The sequence below is a fragment of the Thunnus maccoyii genome, chromosome 4, assembly GCF_910596095.1.
Source record: "Thunnus maccoyii chromosome 4, fThuMac1.1, whole genome shotgun sequence".
Taxonomy (NCBI): domain Eukaryota; kingdom Metazoa; phylum Chordata; class Actinopteri; order Scombriformes; family Scombridae; genus Thunnus; species Thunnus maccoyii.
In genome coordinates, this window is record NC_056536.1 from 9,373,278 (window position 1) to 9,395,472 (window position 22,195).

The window sequence follows — 22,195 nt, forward strand, 5'->3', positions numbered from 1 at the left end:
ATGGGTGAGTCGACCTGCCTCTCCATTTACACTTAGTCTGACGTGTTAAAGATTTTGACACATATAGTGAAAACTTAAGCCTGCAGGAAACAGGAAGCTAAGCGCCCGTTGTTGACAACTCTGAAAGTTAATGATCGGGGCGTTTGAGTCTGTGACAAACTTCAGCAAAGCAATATGAGGTGACTTATATTAACATCTGCATCGGCCCCATTAGAGATCAGTCTCCTTATTATTGTTATATGTATGTATTGTTAACAGATTAACTCCCTCAGCAGCTTCATGACTGTAAATACTAATAACAGAATCAGCAACAGTCTAGCCTCTATTTCTAAGAGATTTTTCATCATTAATTGTATTTTAAGACTCATAGACTGAACAGGAAATTATATATAAATGGATGTCGAATTAAAGCAAAAGCCTGTAGAAACGTAAATACAGATGTTTCCAAACAGGAGAGCTGAGTGAATGGTTTGATGTGTATGACAATGATATGAATCATGTGCTGTGGCCTTTACAGACACCATATCTCAACCTAGTTCAACACCTGTGAGCAATGTTGGAGCAAAGTGATGGACAGCACTCTCCTCCATCATCAACAAAACACCAAAAGAGGGAAAATATTTTGGAAGATTGGAGTTCATCCCTTCAGTAGGGTTAAAAAAAAAAAAAAAAAACTTGGAGAATCTATGCCAAGGAGTGCTGAAGCTGTCTGTCCTTAAGTTGGTCACCTGTCTGCATAGTTACAGCAGCTCACAAGTGCATCATGTCAGGCCTAGTTTTGGGGCTAGTTTTGCAGAAAATCATATAATTTGTGACGTATGTATCACCAAAGTGGATCCATCCATTAAGCACAGGATTGCTGCACTAAACATATTAGTAAAAGGAAGAAAGAAAGAATAAATACTTTCAATTAGTCTGTGTCAGACATTACATTTAAAGGGAAATTCTCAGAAAGTAAGATTTGGCAGAAACCGTGTGATTGATGTGTTGTTGACTCGAGGATAAAAATCAAATCGTGCAAATCCATTTTATGTGTCAGTGAGTCAATATGATATATTCAGAGGAAGAAACATCATTCACTCACACAGGAAAAGAAGAAATCCTGGTATACTTTAGCGGTGCGTTGACAGATAAGTTAAGATCACAGATGAAACAAATATCACTAAAATGACAGGATCATGCATTAGAAGGTTTGACTGACTGACACGATGAGACACTAAAAATATACAAACCCAGCTCCTGTCAGTTTAACACATGACTGACTAGACACAATGCAACAGACATGGCACAACAAAAATTGTTAAAAAAAACTCTTCACTTCATCATACTAAGGTTTATAATTTGTTTACTCAAATTTTATATTGTGTATTAACAACAGACTGTTGTCTGCCTATTGCTGTATGCCCTCTGCCCGAAATGAAGCTTCAACTAATTCATTTAGTTTCACATGAGTCACTTCTACAGACAGGCAATAAAGTGGAGAACTTTGGCCTGGTCTGAGCTCTGTTTTAAGCTAATAAGTAACATGAGCAATCAGGCCCATGTCCAAAGGTCTAAAAGATCAGTAGGTAGTGATAAGGACTGGTGATGAGTAAATAAAAACTGCAAGTTCTTTTTTTAATTATTTAAAATGTTGTTTGTTAGTTAAATGTTTTTTTTAATGATACTTTCTTGATGTTTAGTTTACTAAAAATATGTCCTAAGCCTAATTAGGGGGTCAACCTCTGTAAAGTTTGGGTTCTTTTAAGCTCATTTTGCATGCTGGAGCTGAATGTGATCTTAGTTGTAAAATAACAGATCAGTTAAACACTAACTGACAACACTGTGAATGAAAGTTTGGTATAAAACACAGCCCTGCTACTACACCATTCTGCTTTTGTTGCTATATTAAGCGTGTCTATCAAGACAGAATTGCGCATGCGTCAAAATGCGGTAACAGGGGACACGCAAGACGGCTGTGCGCATGCGTCCTGCGTGCCTATCAGCTGAGAACAGAAAAGTCTGGAAGTCTCCAGAGGAGGTGACAGTAAAGCGCTCAGGCAGTCAGTTCAATGGGCATTTTCACCATATTCGGGTGCTCATGGAGAACATCCTCCCTGTGTCTACTGAATCCGTCCTGATGTGGGAACCTTATTCAATTAAAAATCTAATAAACCTATGGGAGTACAATTTCCTATTTTGGTGGATCGACAAGACACCAAAACTAAATTTCCTCTTCAGTGATTCTCAGACCTGGATTATCCTGGAAACTGGACCGTCAACCTCACGTAGCCCACTGTCATTTCACACGCCTTTTTTGACACGGAATGACGGGACTGATGTACAAAAAAGCCCTCTAAAGGAATATACTTCTGTCAGTCCACAGCTGTCAATAAAGACACCTCTAATGGGCAAATATCGGCGCCAAAGTGTGGATTTAATTTGATGTGGGTGTTAGAGAACTTCTAAATTGTCACAAGTAGGCAGGTTTTAACGTTAGGGAAGGTTTTTGAGACAATGAAGCAAAGTTTATTAATGTAAAGTAGGTAACAGTAACAATATCTCTCATAACAGCCTCTGCGGTGTTATAAAGCGAATTTAGTGTCAGCAAACTATATAAGTCCGTTAATGCGGGTCATTCTGTACTTCCTAAAAGATGTTTTTGTCAGTATGAAGTAGTGAAGGTCAGAGTTAAACAGCCTTTTCTTTGTCTAACGCCATTTTGTGTGACTTTACAGAACTGTCGTCAGCCATTTTGCCTTTTCTTTTCCAAGCAGACTGGAGAGACACGACAAAAGCAGCCCATAAATTGTGTGGAAATAAGTGAAATGACAACATAATTTGCTGGAAATTGTTACCCACCGCCAGAGCTGTTCGGGATGGAGTTAATGTCCGCGTTTGTAATTAACGTTTGCGGTCATCAATTACTGCAGAGCAGATGAAAATTGCGAGCTGTGCCCATTTTGACAAACTTGATCCGCATTCAATCCATTTATGTGCTAATTTGTCTAAAAACTACGATGTGAGCGGTGTGCGATAGTCTTATAAAATATGCACCCCTCTGAATAATAAGCATGTGTAATGTAAATTATGTAATGTATAATATGTTCTTTTGGTCAAATAGCTTTGTGGGTTTATGGTATTTAAAGTTTGAAAGATAATGGTTCTTCCATTGTTGAAAGAAAAGGGAAATAAAATGCAGTCTATAGAGTTTTCGTCCTACTTAAATCACACCAATTAGTGAATATAATTAGAAGTAGCTAATTGCTTTCAGCTAGGCTTGATTATAGCAACAATGCTCATATAAACCTCGTTTATTTTGACCCTTATGTATCAGCAGGCTGTGGAAAGGGTTACAAAGCTATTTCAGGCTCTGGGGCTGCACTGAAATACAGTTAAATCTCTTAATGGAGGAAATTTGGAACAGTGAATCTTCCCAGAAAAACGCCTGTCAAAATCTCTCTAAGATTAAAGCGCTGAATTAATCCAAGAGGTCACATACAGACACTCCAAATAGCATCCACTATCCAACACAGACGCAATGGTTGCTGGATTGAATAACCCTTTTCTGTAAATAAATAGAATGTCAGTAATGTTTTGGTTTGTCTTTATGAAATATTAAATTGTGGTTGAAGAGCTTAAAACTGTCTTTTTTTTTCCAAGGCTGAATTTCCAAATCACTGTTAGTCATATTATGCTTTGTGGATTATTTATTGAAAAAATATTACATTCTAAATACAAAAGCATAAACTGTTTATGAAGCCATAATAGGACTTTACACTAAATACTCCCATTAAAAACAAGTGCCACTAGATTTTAACATCACTAAGTGACTAACTCTGATGCTCCTTCTCTTGTGCTCGTGGTCTTCGTCGATGTTCTCTTTTTACGTTGTCTGTATAATCCTCTTCATCCTGTATGCACACAAAAAAAACATGACAGATGAAATGCATGACATAACTGTAAACTGATGCCAGCTGTATAACCGAGCTGCTGGTCAGGAGGAGCGTAGAGCACAGGCAGTCAGGATATCTACTGACTCTGTGTCTACGTGGTAATATCACAATCATCAATATTTATCAGACAATACGTTATATTTATACCAACAATATTATATTGAAAATTTGCTGCAGTTTTAATTTGGCTATGACGCATGACTTTAAGATAAATCTCATTTAAATGAATTTTATCTGCATTTTTATTTGCATTAAATTTGACTCAACCCTCTTTTTGAATAACTGAAATGCACCTATTTATCAGCACTGCATTGTGTGTGTGTGTGTGTGTGTGTATGTGTGTGTGTGTGTTTAACTCTGAACTATTTAATCAGGCTAGTTCAGTGAAAGGAAAAGTTGGCAAAGAATACTTTGACCTGAATCTGTCTTGGGGGTCTTAAACCTTCTCCACCTGGGATACAAGTTTGAGAAGTTCAGTCTCATCTTGGGACCCAGTCTAATGAACACATTGATATTCTGCCCCAGTTTTTGTGTCCCAATGGACAGAAAGTGCTTTCGGCCCTGTGTGCTGCTTCCAGGGAGACTCACTGACCCGTGAGGATGATGCATCCAGTAGATCCTTAGTGGGGATTAGACAGCTGGCCTCACCCAGGAAACACATTAGGATGTGAAACACGTCGCTCCAGCGTCCAACAGTCAGCATCAGGACCATCAAACCCCCGAGACGAACCACCACTGTGTTCAGGACAGCCTGGCTGCTGGGCAGACGGTGCTGCTCCTCTGCAGAAACAAGATGCAGCATTGCAGGGAAATATTCAGTTAAAATGTTTATAATGACAGAGCTGTACAGTTGTTAAAATATCATGAAGCTCAAATTGATGATGGATGCGTAAGTGGTCAGACAAACAACTGATGAATAATTTACAACTGTTTTCCTCTGTCCAGATAGAGGTCGATACTCTCACACTGTTAAAGGCTGGGGCATTATTGAAGGTCCTGTCCAGATTGATCAGTGTCCAATATGCATTGCACCATAATTTCTTGCATCAGTTTCCTCACCCTGCATGTGCACCACCAACAGTGTGTAGCAGATAGTCAGTGGTGTCCAAAACCTGAGGGCTTCTGTTGCAGAAAGGAAGTGTTGATTGATGATTGATATAGCAGCTATCACAGCCACAGAGAAGGTAATGAACAGGGTTTTGCACAGCATGGGCAGCAGGCAGCGGCCTGATGTGAGGAGGCTGATGCAGATGCCGCAGTATCGCTGTGAGCTGTGGAGTTTATACAGAGCCATGACATGGTGCAGCAGGCGTGTGGCCTGCTGAGCCAGGAACCAGCTGAGTGCTGCTGCCAGGAGCAGGCACAGCCAACGCTGGGATGCACCCTCGTGGAGAAAGTGCAAACTGCAGCTTAGGGCGCAGCCCAGAGAGAACTGGCTTTGCACTAACAGCTGCTGCAGAAATCTTCCAGACTCCTGGTGAATAGAGAAGCATAGGAACAGAGCTGATAGGCTGATCAAAACTGATGACGGGCTGTTCGTTATAATCAATTCCATGAGTCATCATGACGGTAAAAAACAGAAAGGAAAGAAAAATGAAAAGTCGCTGCAACATGAGATGGAAATCAGGTGATACAGTTAAGAATTAGGAATATTTTTATCATACTTGGCTTCTTACTGGTCCAGCTGTTATCCATCCAGAGACAGCTCGAAGACTAAATTCTAGCACCACCAGAGAGGCCACACGGGAACCCACTACAGCCAGCATCCCAGTCACAAAGAAAAACTGCAGCATCGCAGCAAATCCTCCCTTAGTTCCCCTTTGATGACTGGATGTCCTCTGGCTTGATTCATCTTTATCACTCCAGCTGTTAGATATAGAGAGAAAAAAAACAAGTAACCAATGAATGTTAACTGTTTGGGTCTGAACCAGCACTGAAACATGAATATTTTTATGAGGACGATGAAAACCTGAAATCTTGCAAACAGGTTATGTAACTTAACACCAAGTTGATGCTCACATGTAACACAAGGTTATTTCCTCACCTTTCCTCCTTTAAAAGCAAATGTACTCTCATCAGGGAGCACAGCACAGAGATCCCACATGCTCCAACCAGTCCTGCAGGTCAGGTAGCATTTAATTTGTATCACAACCAAGAAACAGCCTGTAGCAAAATTCAAACTCGCAGTCAACTTCTGAGAAGATGAATGGATGAGAAGCTCACCTTGAAGTAAATGATTCAATGGATTTGTATCCAGAGTCAACCACCCCGGTAGGAAGTAGGAAGTCGGAAGAAACGACGTGATAAAGGATAACATAGCACTACCTTTGACTTTAAAGAAGCAAAATCAATTTGAACGTCACAGCTTTTACAAAAAATGATGAAGGTAAATCTAACTTAAGCCATCACACACCATATTTTGTGGTTATTCCAGATCAGTGAACAATAATGTGGAGTATAGCTCAGCCTTTCCGTTGTTTATTTCTGGTGCCTCAGTGTTGAGCTTTGCTCGTCCAGAAGCCTGTTCCAAAGGTCATGTGAGTGTCGGTGGAGCACAGGCCCGCAGCAGTCTGACTTATAACAAGATAATGGAGGTTGTTGCAACATGGGAGAGACTTTACACTATAAAATGATGGGAAGTGTTAGCTGTGCTCTCTAGTGGTTTAAAAGCTACAATGTGAAAAATGCTCTGACAAGCACTTCCTCATTTCATGGATCTGTTTGAAAAATAACATTTTGCCCAGAGCAATACTTTAAAGTCAAGTCAAGTTTACTTATGTAGCCCAAAATCTCAGAAGGCCTGAGACACACTCATAACTTAAACAGGAAATAAAAGAGAGGAACCTTAAGAAAAGCAACATATGAGGGATTCCTCTTTCAGGACAGATTGAAATGCAGGTTTGTACAGAGTAAACAGAAATAGTAGCAGCAGAATTACAATATGGACAAACAGCAGTAGAATATTAAGTAGATAAAAATATCAAGTGTAATTAGTGAAACTGAGGTGTTTCAAGCAAAGAATAAGTGTTTGGAGTGAAGTGTGGAGAGGAGTGTTTCTGATGGTAAATTTAAATAAAAAGATTCATTTGATGATAAACATAAGGAGACATGGGCTCATTTTATTTCAAGGTATGGGAAGTGTATTAGAGAGGTATGAGGGAAAGATGTAGCAGGTGTTCAGTATCGTAAGTAAATGTCTGCTCTCCATGAGGGGGCACCATGTACAACATTCATGTTAATGAACTGACAGCCATCACCTCCACACGGTCCTGCAGAAGGGCAGCAAAAACAAGATGAATGCTGGTTACAGTCTTCTTCTGGGTACCGTAGGGCTCATGGGTGTCGTGCAGTGTGCAGTCTTCAGTTTTAACCCCTTCTTCTTTCACTGATATGTAACCAGTATAAACTATACTGTATATCTGACAGTTTTCCTGTTTCAAATGTGCTAAATGTGACATTTTAAAGTCAATAAGTCATCACCACATTGGCTTTGAGACATTAGTATTCTCGTCTTGTATAGTTATAACAAAATGAGTGCATAGCTGAGGTTGCTGGATTTCTTTACATCTAAAAAACAGAAGAGGGCGCTGCTATTCCAGATCAAACAGACCATTGATTGTCCTCTGCAGTAGAGCCTAAACAAAATCTTTGAGCAAATGAGTAATTATTGTATTTAACTAAATCACAGTTTCATCCAGGAAACTGAGTCTTATGAAAATCTACAACATGTGAGTAGTTTTGCTTTGCAGCCCCCTATCTGCACAGGATGTGTTGCAACTGGAGTCTAACCAAACAACTCAGAGCTTGAATTGTCCTTTATCACTGAGCAGGCGTCATATAAGCAGGATAAAGAGAAAAGCTGGAGGACAACCAATGGACTTACGACTTACAACCTCATTTAACACATAAACTATGGCCAAGGTCTGACACCAAGCAGGAGGCATTTCAGCCTCAGTCACGGCTTTAAACTCTCAGACATACAGGTGAGCACAGCTTGAGTTTCTGAAGCTTTTTTAATCTCATTATTTCAATCATGTGGACTGATTAAACAATGTAAGTACTTGATTGATTATTTATTGATACTTGATCTAATTCAAGTGAATGGGAAAGTGTGTTCAAACTTGTGACTGGTACTGTCATTTATTTGCACAAAATTGATTTCAACACTTCAGACTTCACTTAAAGTGCTTTATCATGCACAGCCATCAGAGGTGCTGATGATTTTCTTTTACAAAATAATCAAACAGCAGTGAGTTACTAATTAAAAGTCTCAAAATTACTAAATATAACGATATCATGTTAATCTCTACATGTTTTGTAATTTTTCGTTGTTGTTAAGATGCCTTATAGTGATTTATGGACACGAGGGTTCTGGCCTTTTTGTTACACACAGACATCCTCACTGAGTCACAGCAGAGTTTATGTGAGCAGGCTGAGCAGTGAGGCAGAGAGTGAACAGTGACTCCAGGCAGCTGAGGAGAGAAACGACTTCCCACATGGATCCCAACAGTGCCGGCAGTGTGCAATATAATCGCTGGAATGAGAACAACATCAACATGAATGTAGAGGCCTCACAGTCCACAATGATGAGGTGAGACAAAGGATCCATCCTTGTGGAGGTTTATCAGAGTTCACTAAGACACTCAAGAGACTATGTGGTGGAACCAGGACATAAAATAATGTTAGAATGACTGTTTAACCTGATTCTTCCTCTCTCTCTGTTGCATTCAGGATGTACAACAGATTGTGTGTCAGCAACAGCGGAATTATAGTGAAGGCAGCAGGAGCTTTGGCTGCACTGGTGTCCATCTACATCTTAGGATACGTGACAGGATACTACGTCCATAGGTGCTGATGACGGAGTCTGGCCAGGAGAGGAAAAAGCTGTGACATTTCAGATAAACCACAAGTCAAAAAGAAGGTTTTTAAAAATAAAATGGTCAAAAAGAGCACACTGACAATGAAGCATTTTTTACACAACATGGGAGCTGAAAGTTATATGAATTAAATCTATATTCTGATTAATATCTGTTGTCTAAATCAATCTACTGAGTTGCAACGTTGCATCAGTGCCGAGCCGACTGAATATCAAAGAGGAGAAGGATCAAATTTTGGAGGGATGAGGATTATACTGGAATTATTTCATATGTTGATTCTGTGATTTATAAACTACAAAATTCTGATAAAAAATTCTCATGCAAGTGTCCAGACATGTACTGTATATCTGCTATATGAATGTCATTCATTATGTATAGTCTGGTTTAGATAGAGTCAATATGATGACAGTAGCAATAATAAAAAAATATCAAATCAGTCACCACTGTAGATTATCTTTATCTTCTTGAGATTTTCAGCTCTTCATTTGCACTTAAGAAGAGGCTGGAGTTAACTTGATGGACCCATTCTGTGGTCCTCTGATCTATGTAGTGCCTCATCTTCATCATCGTCATCATCATCATCACTGTCCTCCTTCAGATTCTGTTTCAGTATTTAAGTCATCAGAGCAGAAATCTCTTCATGTTGAACCCTGACTGGCATCATCATGCTGGTGACATTATCTCTATGATCATTACTGTCATTAATCTTCTGTCTCTGGCTGAGTAACCAATATATGAAACACACTGTATTTTCTACATATCGATAATTGGATATTGTATCATTTTGTCATGGCTGACTCCTTCCTGTGCTGTGTTATGCTTTAGCACATATGTGTTCCACTTTGTCAGAGATACCTCTCGATTCACTGATAGGCAATAGAGAGATGTTGCCGCAGGCTGCTGCAGTCCTAGTTTGTCTAAACCCATGAGATGCTTTGACCTGGTCAGTGTGAGTCCATGGTTGGCTGATTTTACAGCTGCCTAGAAGTTAATGGATTATTGAACAGGTTTAACATCTTTAACAGCTGGTTTGTCAGTCTGTCCTTTCAGTAACATTCAGTCTTCATCAATCTGACTGATCCTGCTGATTTTAAACAAGGGTGTGTAAACTTTTCAAGGCAGTTTGGGACCTAAGTAAGGTCCATCAACCTTCTTTTATATTGTCTGTCTCTTCAAAACACCCACTTCTCACATACACCAACACATCCCTGAGCAGTCACTCGATCTGTTACAGTAGCCTTCACAGTTTACCTGAGAGCCATTCTCAAGTCTGTCATGTCTTTCAATATTAATGCATGGTATTCATCCCACAGATAAATATCAGTTCCAACTGATCATCTATCCTAAATCCAATTCATTAAACCCTACAAATTTGGTGATTTCAACACCCAGCTGGTCTGTAAGCCATTTGGGAAAAATAGTTTGCTGCACAGGAAGTGATGAAATGTATTTTTCCAGCTTGTCTGCAGCAACTGTGGCTGAACAAAGAAAACAGCATCACTTACTGTACCAGAATGCCATTCATGTCTGTGTCATTAATATTACATTTGTACATGATGCACCGATAAAAAAACAACCTGCACTTAACCCTTCTGTTGTCTGCGGGTCAAATTTGGCCCGTTTTCAAATGTTTTTACATCAGAAATATGGATTTCTTTCATCTAATTGCCTGAAAATCACATGGATGGTTCCATACCACACACTTTGCAAGTAAAAGTAATGATCACTACTTTCATTGAATTTTTTGGTGTTTTATTAAAATTTATAGCATCTCTCCGGACTTGGAGTTGCATGGTTGATGGGAAGACAACAGGAGGGTTAAAATGCGTGGTCTTAAGAAGCTTGTGACGCCTTCTAAGGTCTTGTCATGCGTTAATGTGTAAACAGAACCTCTTGGTTATTAACTCAAATAGCCTGGCTAAATATTAAAATGTTTTGAGGTATCAAGAGATTTCTCTAAGCATCAAAGTAATTAGTTAGTTAGATGACTGGGAAAAGCTCTGAGCCTGATTTGATTCTTATATCATTATTATTATTATCATTATAGTTCTACAAGAGTCCATCTTTGTGTCCTGTCCACACTTAAAACTGCAGCAAACAGTTAAATTATGATGACACCTAGAAAATGATTGCCTAAAATGAATATTATGGAAAATACTAGTAACTGCTGCAATTAACAGAATTATAAAAAATAACACAGCAACTGTGAACATCTTTATATGTTCTCTGACTCAAACCTTGTGCAACCATGCGTTCCTCTAAGCAGCTGTGTAAGACTCTGAAAATGTTGAGTTATTGATGCCCACAATGCAGGGGAAGGCTACAAGAAGATAGCAAAGTGTTGTCAGCTTGCAGGTTCCACAGTGCAAAATGTAATTAAGAGATGGTCGTTTAGGGGAACTGCGGAGGTCAAGGTGAGAGCTGAAAGATCAAGAAAACTCTCGGAGAGAATTGCTCATATGCTGGTCAGAAAGGCAAATCCAAACCCCCATTTGCCTGCAAAAAACCTGCAGGAAGATTTAGCAGACTCAGGAGTTTTGGTGCATCATTATCTGTGCAGCAATGCTTGCACAAACAAGACCTTCATGGAAGAGTCAGTAGAAGAAAACCTGTAACCTGTATCCTCATCAAAGAATCCAATGTCAGACGTATACAACAGAACATCTACAGAAGCCTGATGCGTTTTGGAAACAAGTGCTGTGGACTGATGAAGTTGAAATAAACTCTTTGGACACAACCAGCAAAGGTATGTTTGAAGAAAAAAAGAAGCGGCATTTAATGAAAAGAACACCTTGTCAGCTGTTAAGCATGGCGGTGGATCTATCATGCTTTAGGCTTGTGTTGTAGCATTGCACGATAAAGGGAAGAATGGATTCCACTAAATACCAGCAAATTCTGAAGGCAAACATCTCACCTTATGTAAAAAGCTGAAGATGAAAAGAGGATAGCTTCTACAACAGAATAAAGATACTAAACATACCTCGAAATCCCCCATGGACTACCTGAAGAGACGCAAGCTGAAGGTTTTGGCATGGCCCTCACAGTCCCCTGACTTAAACATAATTGAAAATCTGTGGGTAGGTCTTAAAAGAGCTGTGCATGCAAGATGGTCCAAGAACATTGCAGAACTACAGATCGGAAGATACACCATTAAAAAAATTAAAGGAAAAACTTGAATAAATGAGTGGAGAAACATAATGAATGCAGATGCTTCCACACAGGTGCACTGCATGGTACAATTAAGCAATTAACTTCCAGTCATGGTCTGTGTCATGTTTAACAATGCTCAGCAGGCCCAGTTGACTCTGATTTTGTATCAAGATGGCAAGAAGAAAAACATCTAAGTGACTTTAAAAGAAGGTTCATTGTTGGGGCACCGATGGCAGGAGCTTCAGTCACAAAAACTGTTCAACTGACTGGTGTTTCAATAGGAACAGTGACTAAAGTGACATCTGCATTTAGATCAGTGGGAAAGACATTTGATGACTGTGATGCTTGTGCATTAGTGTGATATGTAAGGAAAAATGGAATCTCCTCCTCAGGTGAATGAGAATGTAAATGCAGAACGTGATCAGACTGTCTCAGCAAGAATAGTCCATCAACAATTACACAGAGAGGGATATTATAAGTTTGCAGTGCATAAACCCCTCATTACAAAGATGAAGCATATTTGAGAGTTTAGCGGTGCAAAAACGATAGACATTGGTCTACAGAGAGGTGGAAAAAGTGATATGGTCAGATGAGTCATCCTTCACCATACTCCTGTTGAGTGCATGTGTGGCGTTCACCAAGACAACGGTACACATCTGAATGCTTGACCCCTACAGTGAGGGGATCTGGTGGCTTTGTTATGCTGTGGGGGGCATTTTACTGGCATGGTTTGGGTCCACTTGTCCCCTCAGAGGGAAGGATCACTGAATGGTTTGATGAGTATCAAAATGATGTGAATCATATGTTATGACCTTCACAGTCACCAGATCTAAACCCAATTAAACACCTATGGGAGATTTTGGACTGACGTGTTAAACAGTGCTCTCCACCACCATCATCAAAACACCAAATGAGGGAATATTTTTTTGGAGAATGGTGTTCATCCCTCCAGAAGAGTTCAGAGACTGTAGAATCAATACAAAGGTGCATTGAAGCTGCTCTGGCAGCATGTGGTGGCCCAACACCTTATGTTGGTTTTTCCTTTAATTTGTCACCTGTCTGTAGAAGCCTTTTGCAAGGAAGAACAGGAGAAAAATCCCAAGTAGAAGAATTGAAAGACTTTAAGCTGGCTACAAAGAGCGTTTTCAAGCTGTGACAGTGTTACTAAGTACTGAACATGTAGGTTGCCCAAACTTTGCACAAGCCACAATGTTATTTTTTAAAATTTTTGTTCAATTTATGACATAAAAGTAACTATGCATTAAAATTTGCTTAAGTTATTGTTATTTTTTCATATCCTAGAGAGACTGTGTTTTACATCTTCTCAATTAAAAAAATCAACGAAATATGTTATTTGTCAAGGGGTGCCCAAACTTTGGATACAACTGTACCAGTGGTTTGAAGACTGAAGCTGTTTGTAGTGAATATTTGAGCTCATATCTGGTATCTACTTCAAAGGAATTCCATTTCCAATGGAAATGGTCTGTGTTTAAAACAAAGAAACAAAATAAAAACACTACATGTCAATAAGAATATAACCATATTTGTGCATATTTGTATGGAATGAAATCAAATCAGAGGCAGACAACAAACTGTCTGGACCAGATTTTATTACAGATGAAATTAACCTGCAGCTTAACGTATGCACTTCACCAAAACATTCAACAAAGAGCATCTCACTCCCTCAATCCCAAAACTCATCTTCCTTTCTGACTGTTCGAGCTCTTTTCAACGTCGTCTCAGATTGGCTCCTGCAGCCAATTTTCTTATATATATAAAAAAAAAAACAACAACAACAACAAAAAAAAACTTTTTTTTTTTTTTTTACGTTTTCTGGGCTCTCTCTTCCACGTAGAGCTGCATCTGTTAAAGGCAAGAAACAACCAAATATCAATAACGGCAAATTTAAACATGACATTAATGACAATTATACAAAACATAAATCACATGAATCAGTCAACATAGTGTATCACAGAGTGTTAATCTGATCAGTGGGACTTGGTGTATTTCATTTGATTGCGGTCCTTCTGCTCACTTTTACTATATCAGATGTCATGGTCTTCAGTGGGATGAGTCTAGGCTCCTGCATGTGGACCTCCTGTTCATCAGCAACTATCCACGGGAAATCCTGAAGAGGCAAATTCACAAATGTGACACAAAAGGCACAACTACAGCAGTTATGTGTGAGAACGGCGCCCTCTGGTGGGTAGTTTTATTCATTAGTTTTATTCTCAGTAACCTGCACAGTTGAAGCAAGAAAAAAAGAGGACCACAGCTGCCCAGAAAGTTACTATGGCTGCAGTTTTGTGTTGTGTGCATGCAGCTAATTGTGCGTATCGTGTTCATTATCGTTTTAGTGTACGATTTGTAGTTTATGAGCTAAGTAACCAGTTTATTTAGATAACAACGGTCTTGATCATTAAGGTAATTGTGTTGAGTATTTTCCTCATTTATGACGCATCTTAATTGTCATTCCCACATTTGATGTTGCAGATTGTTATTAGCTTAACTATGTCAGGAGGCTGATGTGTACGTTACTGTGTTTGAGATTAAACACATTTAAGTAGGGATGCACGATATTGGATTTTTTGCCGATATGCCGATATTTCCAACTCATTGTGGCCGATTGCCAATGCCAATACCGATATATGCACATATTTTTTTCCAGCTGACTGAGGAGACTATTACACATGCACTCATAGATTGTACTAAGTATGATCAAGAAAGACAATATATGAAGGAAGAATTTAGGAAGACTGGACTTCAGGAGCTCAGCATTAAAACTTTAATGAACTTGCCAAGTGAATGGAGCAGTGGAGTTTTCTTTGAGTTTATTAGACAGACAGGATTAATGTGTAGGATTAATCTTTGGTCCACACTCTGGAGCAGAAGCTGGCAGTAATGCACCTAATATGCTGGTTGCCAACCGCCATTATTAACCAAAAAGAAGATTTTTTTTTTCCAAACAGAGTGGTACATCCTGTCAGCCAAAGTGTTTCCTATCTGTGCAGCCGAGCATAGCACAGTTATGCGGCGGAGGAGAAGGCAACAAATCGGCCTCTCATAAACGGCAGAAAGTGTTCATTTTGGCTGATGCCGATATTTCATTTTAGAGCTTATAACAAGCGATACCGATGACGTGCCGATAAATATCGTGCATCCCTAATATTAAGATATAGTTTATCTCACCCTGTGGTTTCAGGTTACTGTGGTGGAGAAAATAACCCCCATTTGCCTGCAATTAATGTCACCCACAAGATGTGCTTATTGTTGTTGGAATAATAAGTAAGTGTGACAGTAAATGATAATACAATTGTAAATTTATTCTAATGTTTCTGTTCCTTTAGAACCACATATCACAGGATTGTATGCCTATTGGTAGTTAATAAATCCATCAGACCAGAATTCATTGAAGACTCTTCTCTGACCGGATGCCTGTAGTGATTCACCTGTTCTGACTCAGGTAGTCCCACACCATACAGTAATTAACAACGTGTTTACATGCTTTTAAAGTTGATTACAGTCCCACCAAGAAATAAACTGGCTCCTCTTAGTATCACCACATGTGTTAATGTGTGGGTCTGCAGAGTTTTAAAACCTCACCTTGATAACTTGAACCTTCTCCATGTTGCGTGTAGCAGCATCTCTGGTATGTACTAGTACTGTAAATGAACACCCTGTGGCAGAAAAAAACAGCAGGTCACATAAATGATTCATGTAAACTCCCACCTGAATATCTTATAGGTGCCATACCATCTCCCTCACAACAAAGTCGTTGTCATGAAAGGCTTAATTCTCCTCTAATACTTAATATTCGATGCTTCTACCAGCTGTCTGAGCAGGACTTTCAGCACAGATAGTGTAAAGAAGTTGCCTACAGAGACTTGTTTAAGACCCAGAAGAATTTTATACCCTGGACATAGCCTCACAGGTGCTCTAACTGATTCATAAACTCCATGTACTCCTCAAATAATCATCAGTGACATTACCTGGTGGGTTATTATTTAAAACAGCATCACACACACTGATCTTCAGGATGAACGCCCTCAGCAGCTGCTCCACATGTGACAGTAATGTGTCTGAGCTGTGACAAGAAACCACAGGCAGTTAGTGACAACAACCACCCTGATAATGTATCACAAAATAAGTGTGTTGTTTACACTCATTATTGATAAAAAAAAAGAAGGGGAAAACCTGATGGACAGCAGTGGTGGTTGGGAAATCTCAAACACAAATCTCTCTACTGGATGATGCTCCTTGTCCATGATGACCACGACCACCTTCTCTGCATCATTCTGGGAGGAACATGGAAAACTTCAGCAGTGTTTAAAAGTAGACGAGAGGTGACGCATGTTCGTCCTCAATTAACCTGTCAGCATCAAGTCATGTCTTACCTTCTCAATGAGCGGCTTTACACAATGAAGTGTATCTTGAATGTACTGATTCAGCTCTGGGTGACATGACATCTAGAAAATAAACACACCAAAGACAGACGCTCACTCAGTTGTAGAGATACAAATAGGTAAGACGCTTCTAAAATCTGTTAGAATAGAAATACAACATATATCCATCTGTACCTGCACTGGTACATTATACTTCTTTCTCTTCTGGAATATTCCTGAGGGATAAACTTCACGGACATACAGGATGAGATGAATGGCAACCTCCAGGAACTCACACAGGATGTCAGCAACCACTGGAAAAGAGGAATCAACTAGATAATAAGATCTCTCATACATTCCCTTTATTCTCATCTTGAGGGAATGTTACAGCAAACTTCATCCAAATAACCAGGAATTCAGTGATGCTTTAAATGTCATGACCAGCAACACAAAGTGCTAACATGTAAGGCAGACATATAAAATAAACCACTGATGTGTATTATGTTGGGCTGAACTGACCAGCGTATTCTCATGAATCAGAAAATGACTTGCATCACATTTATGTTGATAAGTTATCTGCTTATGGGAGGATCAAATTAAACTGGTGAATATATCAACTGGGTTTTGTCGACGTTTTACAAATCAGAGACTGGAGACCTGGTGTTTCAGTTTCAGTAGTGACCGTGTTAACTGGAGACTTTCAGCTGAATGTGTCATGGTTGCTCGTAGAGATGGCAGCTGGCTCCTAAAAGCCTCATCAATTTTACTTTAATCAGTACATACTCATCTTTGTTTATTATCTACGCTAACCATTGATGTAAACTGTGACACATTCACCTCTCATAACGTTTCTTATAACGTGGGAAACAAAACGTAGCCTGTGAGATGGCAGTGCAGCTATAGTCTGTTTTGGGATTTTTATACCGTTATCCTCAATCAGAAAGTGGCCCATATTCAACCACTTAACCTGCTCTGTCATTGTGTACACGTTATAAATACAGTTTGTGGTTAAATATTGTGTAAACTGTGTGGTCACCGGTTGGATCAGCCTACCATCTGTTTAACTTGTGATCATCAGTGATACTGCAACAAGATTCAGTGTTTCCTCTCAAGTGAGCGATTTAAAAAGGAAAAGATAAGTGAAGAAATGTGAATGTTTCTTGTTGGCAACACAATTTAATATATATAATGCAAGACAAAAAGGTCCAGACAAATATATACTTTGTTAACATTTAACTGAAGATAATTTAAGACTTTTATGAGGACACCTACATGTTCTAAATCAGGATCAGGCAGTAATCATCAAGATATATGAGCTGTTATGAGCGGCTGACAAGTTAGCGAAGGAGGCAGTCAGGAGAGAATATGAGGATATTAATATTAAACTTTCAAACTCAGAGGGGGAAAGCATAGTCTGGAGGGAAATAATCAAACAATGGCAACAGCATTGGGATAGTGCAATAAAAGGAAGACACTTACGTGAAATACAAAATAAAGTAGGAGTGGTAAGAAATAGTGGAATCAACAGGAAAGAGCAAGTTATTATAAGTAGATTAAGAATTGGTCAGAGCAACCTGAATAGAGCACTTTTTATCACAGGAAAACACCCAACTGGCCATTGTGAGGAAAAAAAAGACAGTGGAGCACGTCTTGCTTTCATGCAGGAAATATGAAGTGGAAAGAAGGGCAATGCTGACAGGTCTACAGAGGCCAGAGCGAGTGGAGGCCAGGGTTAAAGATCAGCTTTGGTGTGGGGACACTGATATTTAATTTGGACTAATTACAGGACTGTAACAGATTTGGACAACAGTGGATGATTAAATCCAGAGGGAGGCAGTAATGCAACTTAAATGATGCAAAACCCAAAGAAGAAGAAGAAGAAGAAGAAGAAAAAGAAACGGCTACATGTTTTGTTCGTCTTTTAAACAACTCCCGACACCACGACAACCGCGACACATTCGGCTGAAAGTCACCAATTAACACGGTCACTGGTTCAACCGAAACACCAGCGTAGGGAGGATGTTTAACCGTTTGGTGCCATTGTGTTTGGTTTGGTTGCCTTACCTTGTCCAAAATTGAGGTCTTGCCTTGTTAGAGTTGTCATATTTTCTCTCCCAACAACTGTCACCAGATATAAAGGTGTAATTTTCACTCTAGGTAGCTAACGTTGGCAAAGCAGCAGTCTGTCAAGCCGTCATAATCTTCGAGGCTGTTGTCTGTTGGACATCCTTTGCTGTCTGGCTTGACGAAAGTAAAAATGGCAGTTTTAAAAAGACTCACAGAAGAATAGTAAACATTCAGAGACGGAGTTTAAAACGACCCGAGGATTAAATCCATCTCACTACCCGAAGCGCGGCTTTTCCTCAGTGTTACCAAAGCTATTCAAAGCTTTGCCGCGCACCATATTGACGTAACACTCGTTGTTTACAAGCTGCTAGCCGTCCATTTGTGATGACGTTTCATACTCTCATACTGTTGAGACATTATTCTATGTTACAAAAAACCAAAACATTATTCTATGTTCACATTAAAATTCTTGGACTTATTTTCTGTTGTACACGTGTACAGGTTTTTGTTGCATTTACTGAAGTTGAAATGATTTTTTTATTTGCATGTGTCCCATTCAGAGATTAAAAATGACAAAAATAACATTTAATTGAAACACACATTCACAAGTACTCACAATAAAAACAATCACAAACAGCATAGAGAATATGACTATAGGTGGGAGGCTACTGTCTGTCAAAGATATCATTTTACAACATGTAGTTCAACTGCAGCATTTCCTATAAATTGCCATTTTTCCAAACTTTTAGAACATTTCTTTTCTTTTATCTATTTCTTTGCTCCTCGTTTACACTTTCATACAGAAAAATGAACACACCTGGATTGACACCCCAACTCATCCCTGTGTGATGTCATATGGGTCAGATGCATCCTGATAACATACTGGGATTAATGCTGCGCAGAGCTCCACAGCCCTGATTCACTCACTATTCTCTCCCATGTGGATACAGAAGATCCCTAAATGCCAGGTGCATGAAAATGATGAAAATTTAAAAAACAACATCAACAACAAAAACAAACACTAACATAGCCAATTATTGATGAATGATTGATTTATGTACCGCAGCCTATATGCTTTTTCACATGTTAAACTATTTGGTTATTGTACAAGTGATACTGACTATACATTGACTGACATGAATGTTGTAACTTTTTTATATTTGTCGTATTTGCCCCATGTTCACTACTGGTGCTCAGTAGCTGACACTAAACAACAGACATACAGTGGACAGTGACACACGTTACTGTTATTACGGCTCTACTCCAGGACACTGAGATTGAAATGAAACAGCGAGGTTATTGCATGAGCAGTGAAAGAATCCTGGCACATTTTTTACAGTCCCCCAGTTTTAGCAGAGTGCAGCAGGACAATGATCCTAGACAAAAAGACAAGGCAACCAAGGAGTTGTACAAGACAGACAGAGGAATGCTGTTGAGTGGCCAAGCAACTCATTGAACCTCAGTCTAACTGAAACTTGTTGAAGATCAGCAAAAAGGAAAAAATCCTCAAAACAAGGCTGATTTTGGTCTGAATGCAACTAAGGCCTGCCGTTGATTCAGTACAGCAGGGAGGATACAAAGTGTGTGCTGACTGTGGGTTTGAGACTGCACTGTAAAAAAAAAAAAAAAAAATCATAAAAAGTCTAGCAGCAAAAGTTGCCAAACACTTACCGTCAAATAACAGTAAAAAACCTTTAGTTATTCTACAGAGATTTATTTTAAAAATACAGATATTTACTTTGGACATTGTCTACATTTTACAGTCCAACCATTATAAAATAAAAAGAAAATCTCACTATAAAAAATTGCTAGAATGTTAAACAAATGTATAAATCTGCACAAAAAATGAAAAAGATTGCAGAACTACCTTAAAATTACCTAATTTAAATGAAGACTCTTGTTTTCATACAGTAATCTTTGGTACATTCATAGGATTATCCAATCCATCCACAAGAACTCCCCAGCAAAGTACAGATTTCTGGATGTAAAACACAGAAAAATTATGTAAAATTACATTCAAATTACCCTCCTCTAACACCCATTAATGGTATCTTGAGAGCTTTAAGCTCATAATATAATTTTAATATTAAATACATTTTAATTACTTTTTATAGACTTTATTTGACAGTTACAAGCAACTCTCCAATATATTTACAGGTTTTTCCCATCAATGTATGAGGTTTACTTTATATAAACATTATTTGATAGTATTTAAAAGCAACTATCCAATATATGTTCAGGCTTTTCCCATAAATGTATAGGGTTTACTTTATATAAACATTATGTGACAGTAATTGCAAACAACTCCCCAATATATCTACAGACATTTCACATTAATATATGGAGTTCTAAATGTACAGAAACCAGAAGGTCTATGTAAAAGTACCTTTATATCAACTTTGACACTGAATAAATATATACATTTTTCTACTGACATTTTACAATATTGTGCAATCTATTCAATACAGATCCCCATTTGAGATGTATGAGATTTCAAGATGTTTAATAACCAGAACATATCATAAAATTACCTTTTACTGCTTGCTTTGCAAAGTAATTCTGTAGACATCGCCCAATGTCAAATTTGAGTCTTACGTCTCTGGTTTGTGGCTTTGTGAGGAAGTAGTTCATGTTCACAAATATCAGAAGTGAGAGTAAGTTACACATGTGCAAGTCACAAGCAAGTGTGAAGTCTTAACCTTAAAGGCTCAAGCAAGTCTTAAGTCACTGTGACTTAGACTCAAGTAAGCCAAGTCAAGTCAATGCTAAATGTCAAGCAAGAAAAGTCAATTAAGTCACAAGTCAGTCACCATGAAAGAAGCACTTAAAACACGAGAGAAAAGGGTGCAATGGCAAGCCATGTCATGAGAGAACTGCACATGTTAGTTAGTCTCTACCACTAGGGATGTGCATTACTGTTAATTTATACTTTTCACAAGTGGCATACTTACAGAGTTTTACCACAAAGAGCAAAATGTACAACTCAACACACAATTGTGTAACCGACTACTAACAATGAGGACTACAGTGAGTTTCAGTTAACAACAACTACTGAATACTCTTTAAAGTCAAATCACTTGCATATAAGTCTACAGTCTATTGGCAGAAACAGCAGCAGAAGAAACAACAACAACAAAATACTCTTTAAAGTCAAATCACTTGCATGTAAGTGTATCTGAGAGAGCCTATTTGTAGATTAAGATTTTTTAGAAAACTAATCGTTAAAAAGGCAAATTCTGTGTTCCATACACCGCACAACCTCAGAATTTGCCATTCTAGACCTATGTAAAGACATTTTTCTTAGTACAAAATGAAAAAGATACTGTTTTAAGAGCAATTTCCTGTGCACATTTTTCTGGACTTTGTCAGCAGAGGGAATGATAACAATATCCTGATCTGAGTTCAGACTGTCGCTCCATATTCTGCTCCAATAAGGAGAATAAAATGTAATTTAAAATGAAATAGATCAAATTAACTTTTAAGGCACTGACATGAAATTATACAATATTAGGTGGTACAGGTCAGTACCACAGTATAATAATGTGTGTCTTTAAATAGTAGATCAGCTGTTTAAAGAATGTTTGTTTAATCTGGCCTACTAAATTTGGTTGAACACGTGGTAATAATTTACTAACTTAATTTTTGAAAAGACACCATATCAAAAAGGAAATGGTGTCCTTTATATATTTTTCCTAGGATGCCGAAGTCATGTCCCGCCCTACTCTGCCTCTGATTGGCCAGTACTCGTTACCTTCGGTGGTTGGGTTGGTTAGATTTAGACATG

General features: G+C 38.6%; 2 protein-coding genes across 5 annotated transcripts; both read right to left on the bottom strand.

Annotated features, from left to right (window-relative positions):
• Positions 1 to 3,728: 3,728 nt before the first annotated feature.
• Positions 3,729 to 12,023, bottom strand: tmem82 (transmembrane protein 82). Of its 4 annotated transcripts, XM_042409668.1 has the most exons (7): positions 11,793 to 12,023; positions 6,159 to 6,509; positions 5,980 to 6,052; positions 5,612 to 5,801; positions 4,995 to 5,409; positions 4,528 to 4,715; positions 3,729 to 3,893 (listed from the first exon to the last, which is right to left on the bottom strand). In XM_042409668.1, the coding sequence occupies exons 2-7, from the start codon at positions 6,250 to 6,252 to the stop codon at positions 3,813 to 3,815; spliced, it is 1,041 nt and encodes a 346-aa protein (XP_042265602.1). In that variant the 5' UTR covers positions 6,253 to 6,509; positions 11,793 to 12,023; the 3' UTR covers positions 3,729 to 3,812. The 4 variants fall into 4 exon arrangements, 2 of the variants coding, with proteins under 2 accessions (XP_042265602.1, XP_042265603.1); XM_042409669.1 differs by lacking the exon at positions 6,159 to 6,509 and having other exon boundaries at positions 5,600 to 5,801; positions 5,980 to 6,098; XR_006095899.1 differs by lacking the exons at positions 3,729 to 3,893; positions 4,528 to 4,715; positions 4,995 to 5,409; ... (1 more) ...; positions 5,980 to 6,052; positions 6,159 to 6,509 and adding exons at positions 7,930 to 8,469; positions 8,636 to 8,819.
• Positions 12,024 to 13,555: 1,532 nt separating this feature from the next.
• mad2l2 (mitotic arrest deficient 2 like 2) lies at positions 13,556 to 18,757 on the bottom strand. Its single transcript, XM_042409443.1, has 8 exons — positions 18,409 to 18,757; positions 16,540 to 16,658; positions 16,357 to 16,428; positions 16,157 to 16,257; positions 15,952 to 16,046; positions 15,566 to 15,639; positions 13,998 to 14,090; positions 13,556 to 13,825 (listed from the first exon to the last, which is right to left on the bottom strand). Exons 1-8 carry the CDS (start codon positions 18,446 to 18,448, stop codon positions 13,787 to 13,789), a joined length of 633 nt encoding a protein of 210 aa, XP_042265377.1. The 5' UTR covers positions 18,449 to 18,757; the 3' UTR covers positions 13,556 to 13,786.
• Positions 18,758 to 22,195: the final 3,438 nt, after the last annotated feature.

Coding starts and splice junctions, on each gene's coding strand:
- tmem82 (XM_042409668.1), bottom strand. CDS start 6,252: ATGTTATCCTTTATCACGTCGTTTCTTCCGACTTCCTACTTCCTACCG. Junction 6,053..6,158: donor ATTGAATCATTTACTTCAAG/GTGAGCTTCTCA, acceptor CCTGACCTGCAG/GACTGGTTGGAGCATGTGGG. Junction 5,802..5,979: donor TTGCTTTTAAAGGAGGAAAG/GTGAGGAAATAA, acceptor TATATCTAACAG/CTGGAGTGATAAAGATGAAT.
- mad2l2 (XM_042409443.1), bottom strand. CDS start 18,448: ATGACAACTCTAACAAGGCAAGACCTCAATTTTGGACAAG. Junction 16,258..16,356: donor TAAAGCCGCTCATTGAGAAG/GTAAGACATGAC, acceptor TGTTCCTCCCAG/AATGATGCAGAGAAGGTGGT. Junction 15,640..15,951: donor TTTAAATAATAACCCACCAG/GTAATGTCACTG, acceptor TTTCTGCCACAG/GGTGTTCATTTACAGTACTA.